Source organism: Quercus suber, unplaced genomic scaffold (genome assembly GCF_002906115.3).
Source record: "Quercus suber isolate HL8 unplaced genomic scaffold, Cork oak 2.0 scaffold_35, whole genome shotgun sequence".
Lineage (NCBI taxonomy): Eukaryota > Viridiplantae > Streptophyta > Magnoliopsida > Fagales > Fagaceae > Quercus > Quercus suber.
In genome coordinates, this window is record NW_027069500.1 from 1,648,907 (window position 1) to 1,658,155 (window position 9,249).

Genomic DNA, 9,249 nt, shown 5'->3' on the forward strand with positions numbered 1-9,249 from the left:
ACATCCTAGGCCTGCTAGGCGTGCTTGGCATTCACCTAGGCGTGCTTGGCATTCACCTAGGCGTGCTTGGCAACCACTTAGGCCGTTCTCGGATGGCCTTGCAACGTCCTCGGCATGCTTTGCATTCACCTCGGCATGCTTGGCATTCACCTCGGACGGTGTCCTAGGAGTCCCACATCGAAGGAAAACCCCCTCACTTGCTAATGGTACACTACTTCCTTCGCTTCAAAACTTATAAGACAACAAGTGTGGGAGTTTTCCTTCGATGTGGGACTCCTAGGACACCGTCCGAGGTGAATGCCAAGCATGCCGAGGTGAATGCAAAGCATGCCGAGGACGTTGCAAGGCCATCCGGATCCGAGGACGGCCTAGGTGGTTGTCAAACATGCCTAGGTGAATGTCAAGCAGGCCTAGGACGTTATGAAGCACTCCTACGGTACCCACACGAGCAAATATTCCTATTCTATTACTTTATCTCTAGTGGAATATTTTGATTCTTAAAATAAATCCACTAACTTAAGCATTAAAGATGTTATAAGACTGGTTCCAAAAAGGTTGATTTTTGTATCTTGCAGGTACTTTATTGTCAAGTGTTCTATTGTTAGGTATGTGACCATTAATTCATAGAAAATTCTAAAGCTACCACTAGTTTTACTAAATTTGAATTGACATGACAATATATGAATATAATTGAAGCCACTTCAATATTAATAAATAAATATCTAAGTTATATTTTTAGTGATTGACAACATCAATGTAAAGTCTTATATGTACAATAAATTTTATAATGTCTCTAACATCATTCTTGATTCATTATCAATAATATTATTAATCTAGATTAATAATATATACATGTCTTGATTTTTTAAAAGATAGTGTATGGTGTTTTTATTTTGAATTAACTTAAAAGTATCAATGTTTATTTTTCCAATGTTAGATTTTTTTTTTTTTTAAATTATCAAAGTGTTACTTGATTGTAAATGACCTTAAAAGGTAATATATATATATATTTTTTTTTTTTTTTGACTGGGAGGTATTACTATAAATACAATATATCATGTTAAGACTTTTTTTTTTTCTCAATCACATTAAGAAAGTTAAAATTTATTTTTTGGAAAAAAAGTTTTGAGATTGGAATTGTGAAAAATTGAATTTGGAATATTAATAAAATTTGGCACATTTATTTGTAATTCTCCCTTTAACTATGGGGTTACTTGCATTTCCCTCATCAAGTGTATTTTAGTAATTTTATCCTGGAATATTCTAGGAACAAAAAGGTGGATATTTGCTTCTTTTTTTTTTTTTTTTTAATAGTTAAGGAGAGAAACCCAAAAATATTGATTGATTTTGTAGTTTAAAAGAGAATTATGAATTACTCTTACTCCTTTTAAATTTAAGTGATGTGTCAACAAATTATTGGAACCAAGTTTGTCCCTATCTATCATTTACTATTGATCTTTAGTGGGAGCGTGGGACTTAAAAAATTCCGATCAAAGTCAGAATTCGCATGTGAAATCAAATACCGCACTCATTTTCTGCAGCACAACACGACATAATCTCCTCTCCATTCTTTTGTCATTGTCTTTTTTAATCCCAAAAAATAAAAATCCAAAAATACACATCAAGAAGTGAATTTCTCAAACATGTCCACACTTGCCAGCCAGAAATAAATTTCCTAGGATTGTGGTCCACATATATATAAGCTCGTGAACTACCTGTGGATCACACGGCTCAATTCAATTTTCACGCTTATGGCAGCTCAACTACTCATCTTTCCCTTCTGGGCTGTCTTCCTTCTTCTCCTACACCAAGTAAAGCCTGACCTCGACAATGGTGGAGAACTATTGGATGGGTTCACACTCGGGTTTGCTGCACCTCAACGCAACAACATGAGCTTAAGCGGCTTTGCAGCGATCGACAACAGTGGCTTACTTTGTCTCACAAACCAGACGAGTCAAGCTGTTGGGCACGCGTTTTACAAAAATCCGATCCAGTTCAAGAACTTGTCCAGTGGTAAAGTCATGTCCTTTTCGACCTCGTTCGCTTTTGCTATAATCGATGAGCATGGAAAACAAGGTGGAGATGGCCTCGCTTTCACAATATCTCCAACAAGTGATCTTTCTGGGGGAGTTCCTGCTTCTGGGCCTTATCTGGGGTTATTCAACCCCACCAACAATGGGAACATCTCGAACAACGTGTTTGCGGTCGAATTCGACACTTTCATGGACTCTCAGTTTGGTGATGTCGATGGTAATCATGTTGGCGTCGACTTCAATGGCGTGGTGTCGAACAAATCTATTGAGGTCGTGCAATTTATGGGTAATGATAAAGCAGGCCTTAATCTGCAGAGTGGTACGGTAATTCAAGCATGGATCCAATATGATGCTTCAAAAAATCTATTAGAAATAAAGGTTTCGACTCAGTCTGCTCAACCCAGGTCTGTACTTTTAAACTATACTGTAGACCTTTCGATAATTCTTCTTGATTCCATGTACGTTGGGTTTTCTGCTTCAACTGGTTCAACTGCCAGCTCACACTATATCTTAGGTTGGAGCATTGTTGTCAATGGAGAATCTAAAAATCTCTATTTAGATAAACTGCCTAATCTCCCATCTGTGCCTAAAAAGAACCACACAGGCCTAATTGTTGGTGTCTCAGTCTCTGGAGCTTTGGTTGTGATTTTGGTCATTGGTTTGGCTTTTTACTACTTCCGAAAAATCCAGAAGACTGATGTGGTTGAAGCCTGGGAGCTTGATATTGGACCACATAGATATTCTTACAAGGAGCTGGAAAAGGCAACAAATGGTTTTGGAGATAAAGAGATACTTGGGTTTGGTGGATTTGGTCGAGTTTATAAAGGAACTCTGCCAAATTCAGACACCCAAATTGCTGTAAAGCGTGTTTCCCATGATTCAAAACAGGGTTTGCAAGAATTTGTGTCCGAGGTTGCTAGTATTGGTCGACTTCGTCATCGAAATCTGGTTCAATTATTGGGTTGGTGTCGTCGACAAGCTGATCTATTACTTGTGTATGAATTCATGCCTAATGGAAGCTTGGACAAGTACCTATTTGAGGAGCCTAAAGCAATTCTGAGCTGGGAAAAAAGGTTCAACATCATCAAAGGGGTTGCTTCGGGGCTTTTATATTTACATGAGGAGTGGGAACAAACTGTGGTTCATAGAGACATCAAAGCAGGCAATGTGCTATTGGATTCTGAGTTTAATGGAAGGCTGAGTGATTTTGGCCTTGCTAAGCTATATGAGCATGGCTCAAACCCAAGTACCACAAGGGTGGTTGGTACTTTGGGTTATTTAGCACCTGAGCTCACACGCACAGGCAAGCCTACAACAAGCTCTGATGTGTTTGCCTTTGGTGCGTTGATGCTAGAAGTGGTGTGTGGTAAAAGACCCATTAACGCTAAAGGATTGCCTGAGGGGCTCATGTTGGTGGATTGGGTGTGGGAAAAGTGGAGAGTTGGAGCTGCTCTTGAAGTTGTGGACACAAAATTGGAGGGTATATTTGATGAAGCTGAAGCTGTTTTGGTGCTCAAACTGGCTTTATTTTGTTCAAATGATATTGTGGAGGCACGCCCCACAATGAAGCATGTGGCGAGGTACTTAGAGGGAGATTTAGTGTTGCCTGAGGAAGTGGCAACCCCTAATGCACATTATAGTACAACGGGTGCTCGAGGGTTTGAGGATTTCTACTTTCAATCGTTTCCTACTACATCTTCATGTTTTGAGAAGGGAAGTACTTTGTCTTCAGTTGGCAATGATGAAGATGCTGATATTCAAGCAGCTTTTACTTCACCTCTTCCTCTTTTTAACAAAGACAACGGGAGGTAGCCATCTTATAGAGTTACAATTCTTGTCTAATTTTCTTTCCAATTTTCTTCTTGTAGTTACCACTGAAAAGATTTACTGTAAATTAATTGACGAGATCAACACCCTCATCATAGTCTATACATTTTACTTTCACTTTTTTATTTAAAAAAAAAAAAAGGTAAATGAAGCTTCATTCAATGAAAATTCACCTGTCAATATTATGCACTACACGATAATAAAAGCAGCCTGTTTACTGCCAAAAAAAAAAAGATAATAAAAGCAGCCTTATTAATATGAGAGGTCCCTTCCCGGCTCCGTGACCGACCTTTGTTTATTTGACCTTTAAAAGAATTTTACAACAAGAAAACCAATTTCCAGGCAATATGAAAGTACAAATCAAAGCTTTAGGCCCTGTCTTCTTCTTCTTCTTCTTATTCTTCTTTTCACATTACCCTTCACTCAATTTTTGTCACTCATCACTTATTACCCATCACTCATCACTTAAAATACCTCAATTTCTTAGTACAATGTTTTCACTTTTCATCACTCAAATATTTCAACTTTTTGTAGGACTCATACGTAAGCACAAAATTAGACCCTTCAGTTAGCCTACCCGCCTCACCCTCATTCTCCACCATTTTCTTCATTGCTCATTTCATTTTGCCACCACCACAGTCACAGTGCCAAAGTGCAACCAAAGAAGTATAGACAACAAAAACTCTCAACAATTTAACACCATCTAAAGCAACTCATCACCCCAAATTCAAAACTCTAAAAGCCTTCACCACCAGATCAGCTCACCTCCCCAACACACAAACAAGGATTTGCGAAAAAACCAAAGCCTTCTTCTTCTTCTTCTTCTTCTTCTTTTCACATCACCTTTCACTCAATTTTTGTCACTCATCACTTATTACCCATCACTCATCACTTAAAATATCTCAATTTCTTGTACCCACCCATTTAGTACAATGTTTTCACTTTACATCACTCGAATATTTCAAGTTTTTGTAGGACTCATACCTAAGCACAAAATTAGACCCTTCAGTTAGCCTACCCGCCTCCCCCTCATTCCCCACCATTTTCTTCATTGCTCATTTCATTTTGCCACCACCACAGTCACAGTGCCAAAGTGCAACCAAAGAAGTACAGACAATAAAAACTCTCAACAATTTAACACCACCTAAAGCAACTCATCACCCCAAATTCAAAACTCTAAAAGCCTTCACCACCAAATCAGCTCATCTCCCCAACACACAAACAAGGATTTGCGAAAAAACCAAAGCCTTCACCACTAGATCAGAACCATAAATTACGTGAGACCCAGGTACAATAATAATCAAACGTGACACATTCTCAAGGAGTCCTTATTTTAGACATCTGCTATTTACCCAAACCCAAACCCAATAATTTTCAATTCTAATTTATTTATATATTTATATATTAAATTTTAATTTAAAAAAAAAAGAAAAATAAAATCATAGACCGAGACTAGTTGGTAGGTGTAGTTGTATGCTAATACGCACCGTCTCGGTCTTCTTCTTCTTCATCTTTCAAGTACGATCTTCTCTTATGTCTCAATCTCTCTTCAAAATTTAGCAACATTTCACCTTATCCAATCTCACCATTTATTTTAAGAAATCTCTCTCACATTAAAATTGTTTCATTCTCTTCTCTCTCCAGAAAAAACTCCATTCATACTCCATTCATAAAGCAACAAGCATTCATAACCAAGTGAGCCAAGGTCTCAGTAAATACAACACAAAAAATGGAGGAACATGAAAAAAACAAAAAAAAAAATCAAAATAAAACCCAGCAGCTTCGAGCATGTAAACAGATGGAGGGGCTGAATTTGGGTCTCACCAGAAACAAAAATCGGTGAACGGAGTTGTGTGGGTCTCGGGCTGAAGGTGTTGATCGGCAGAACTTGGAGCTCTACTTCAGTTGTTGTGGGTTTGGGAGAAGGAAAAGGGAAAGGGAAAGGGAGATGAACAAGCGATGAGCATGGGTAGTTGGGAAACTTAAGCCAAAAGAGTCTGCAGTGATGTAACTGCACACTGTTGTGGGTCCCATTTGGAAAGAAAAATTACAGAAAATGCCATTGAGTTAATTAACTCATAACTTGAAAACAAGCTTCCAGTGTTTCCGAAATTGGTAACTCAAAACCCAAAAAACTCAATTTTATTAACTGAAGCTCGGTTTGGATACAACTTATTCATGTTTGTGTTTTCTTCTTGCACGTTTTCTCTCTCTCTCTCTCTCTCTCTCTCTCTCTTTTTTAAGCCTGTGCACTATCCACGGGACCCACAAACTTCACTTTTCAACAACTTTTTCATTAAAAATGGGTCCCACGGCACTATTCACACATTTAAAAATTATTTTGATGCAGTGTTTTCAATTTTCAGTTTTCAACAAAATAAGTTATATCCAAACAGACCCTAAGTGAACAAACAAAAAATCATCCATACAATGTTTCCTTAGGTGGGCCCCACAAATTTTGGGTTATGAGTTAACAAAACTCAATTTTGTTAACTTAGTTTTGCAAAATTCAAACAAGGCCTTAGTCATCCATGCATGGTTGTCAAAATCTCAATTTCTCAAAAAGTAATAATCAAAGTTAGAAAATGTCTCCCTCTGTTATTTATGGATTCATTTTAACTGTTTTGACGAGATCACACCCCATCATAGTCTATCCATTTTACTTTCACTTTTTTTTTTTTTAATTTAAGGTAAATGATGCTTCATTCAATAAAAATTAACCAGTCAAAATATTATAGAGCATCGATGATAAAAGCAGCCTTATTTATATGAGAGGTCTTTTTCCGGGTCCATGACCGAGCTTTGTTTATTTAGGCCTTTATAAGAACTTTACAACCAAAAAAAAAAAAACACGAATTTCCAGAGCAATATGAAAGTTCAAATCAAAGCTTTAGTCATCCATGGTTCATTCAAATTCAATCAAATTTCGTAAATAAACACACAATTGGTATAGTATTAAAGTACTATAGTACCATTCAAAGTGTATGCAATGGTAACTAACTTTCAGCGTTTCCACTGAGCACGAAATTAATGGGTTTGGATGAACCCTTTTTTTTTTTTTTTAAATAAGAACACTGCCATTAAACTAACACAGAAAACAAAGAACAACAGAACGAACACATCATAACCGATCTTGAAGATTTTTTTTTTTTTTTAAATAAGAACACTGCCATTAAACTAACACAGAAAACAAAGAACAACAGAACGAACACATCATAACCGATCTTGAAGGATCAAGTGACTCACAATGGGCGCAGAACACCCCTCCCATACCTGATTTACTTCTTTACACTTTGCATAGTGGGCAAGTTCATGCGCCACCCTATTGAACTCCCTCTTAACATGTTGAACTTTCCAACTGCCAAAACAGTCCAGATAACACAAAATTCCTTGAACAATATGCCCTGTTTCACCACTGATTATCTTTTCTGATATGCTTTGAGCCGCTAATAGAGAGTCAGATTCAATAATAATCTGTTGGAAGCCTAAATCCTTTGTGTACGGTGCGTCTCCCCTAGGACCATCCGGACATCAGGCCCAAACTGTGCAAACGGGCCCATGGTTGCTAACTCCCTCATTAGAAGCTGGGCTTAATGGCCGCTAGGTTAGTTGGGCACGAATCAAAGGGGTGAGGTATGGTGCCGTGGGGCCCAAAATACATTTGGGTCTAAAGTTCCGACGCAACGGGGCTGCCCGGGGCCTTGATCTAAGCTCATATGAACGGCAAGTTCATGAGTTTCCACTTGACCTTTACTCGGGGGTTTTACCGAGCAATGAAACAAGAATAGCTTCCGAGCATGCTGTCGTTTGCATACTCGAAAGCACCTAGAAGCCCCGCCGCCAGGCATGCCTTCTGGAGTGGGAACCAAGTTCCAAGGCTATTTTCACTACATTCCACTCCCACCTAACCTCCCACTTACGATTGATAACATTGGACCTTGCATTACACTAACCAGGGAGGTAATCATAGCCTCTCCACTAATCCTAGGGTATAAATATGAGATATGGAAGAGAGAAAGGGGGTTGGAAGTTTTGGAGAAAGGGTGAATGAGAGAGCTTGATTTAGGCAACAAGAGAGAGAGAGAGAGAAAAAAAAAAGTAATCTCATTAGGTCTCAGTGCTGAGGACGACCCAGGGTAGGAAATCCTTGCCCATCATAAAAATAAGTTGTGAGCCCAAAGGAGGTTAGGCCCAACAGCCTTGCTTCCGGTGCGCACACTTTGCTAACAATATACCAGCTTCCATCGCCAACAATTCAGTCTCCAATACAAAAAAAAAAAAAAATTCCCATTTAGCAACCTACACATGCCCTGTTTGGATGAACTTTTATGCCGAAAAGAAAAAACATTGATCACGAATTGTATGAGTTTTGACAATTGATGCTCGTTCTCTTCGTGTCAACTCAGAATCCAATTTGATACTATTATATATGTTTCATTGAATTACAAACAAATCTATACATTGAAAACACACCCCTCAGGGGTCATGTCAAAAAGGCCTGAGTGTTAATCGCTTATATTTTTTATTATTTTCTTTTTATGGTGTAGTTTTATAAAGGAGTCAAATTCTTTCGAACTGAGAAACTGTGACATGATAACAATACATGAACCACACACATGTTGCTATTATAAAATTGCATGCAATCCACGGATGAAAGATTTTTAGGAGGAATAAAAATAATATTTCAATAGGTACTCGATGGAAGATTTTTTCAAATACAATCTTTCCTTTGTTGAAGTATAAAACAAAAGGTGGAAGATGGAATAAAAGGGGTGACAAAGTTTCCCTTTGACTCCATATAATTTTTAGGGTAAAATTTTTACACATTTTAATCCAAATCATAGGGATAAAAATATAATAATTGAAAATTTTGTGGGATGAAACTGTGATATGGTCAAATTGCACTGGAATAAATAATTTGTTTTAGTCAAAACCTTAGTTGGCCAAGTCTAACAATTGAGTATATGTACTAAATTATGTTATATTATAGGAAATTAAATTATAATTTTTTTTTTTGAAATAGTGCAACAACCTCGGCTCTAGTCTCATCTCTAGATATGATGTATTTGAGTACTAGGAGGTTTATTTGGAATTTGCTTATTTTGCTAAAACTGAAAACTTTTTGCTAAAAGTACTATAGATAAAAGTAAAAGTTAGCTGAAATAGTACAGTGGAACTCATGAATAATATCAAAAAATGCAGTAAGACTTATAAAAATCATTTTTACCAAACACACGCTAGGATGATTAAGAATATTTTATTTTTTGTATTATTGGCCTACCTTAATTTGTAGGAAATTAACGAGGGTATCATATTTTATCTAGTTCGAAGTTCAGAACTCTTTTGCTTAAAGCATAGTACTGCTTGGGGGGGGGTGGGGGGTGGGGTG

At 37.5% G+C, this 9,249-nt stretch overlaps 1 protein-coding gene across 1 annotated transcript; it reads left to right on the forward strand.

The window, feature by feature from the left end:
- Positions 1-1,540: 1,540 nt before the first annotated feature.
- LOC112028288 (L-type lectin-domain containing receptor kinase S.4) lies at positions 1,541-3,964 on the forward strand. The gene has a single exon (XM_024060963.2). It carries the CDS (start codon positions 1,752-1,754, stop codon positions 3,843-3,845), a length of 2,094 nt encoding a protein of 697 aa, XP_023916731.1. The 5' UTR covers positions 1,541-1,751; the 3' UTR covers positions 3,846-3,964.
- The last annotated feature ends 5,285 nt before the right edge of the window (positions 3,965-9,249 follow it).

Excerpts from the sequence above, each read along its gene's own strand:
- LOC112028288 (XM_024060963.2), top strand. The coding sequence starts at position 1,752 with ATGGCAGCTCAACTACTCATCTTTCCCTTCTGGGCTGTCTTCCTTCTT.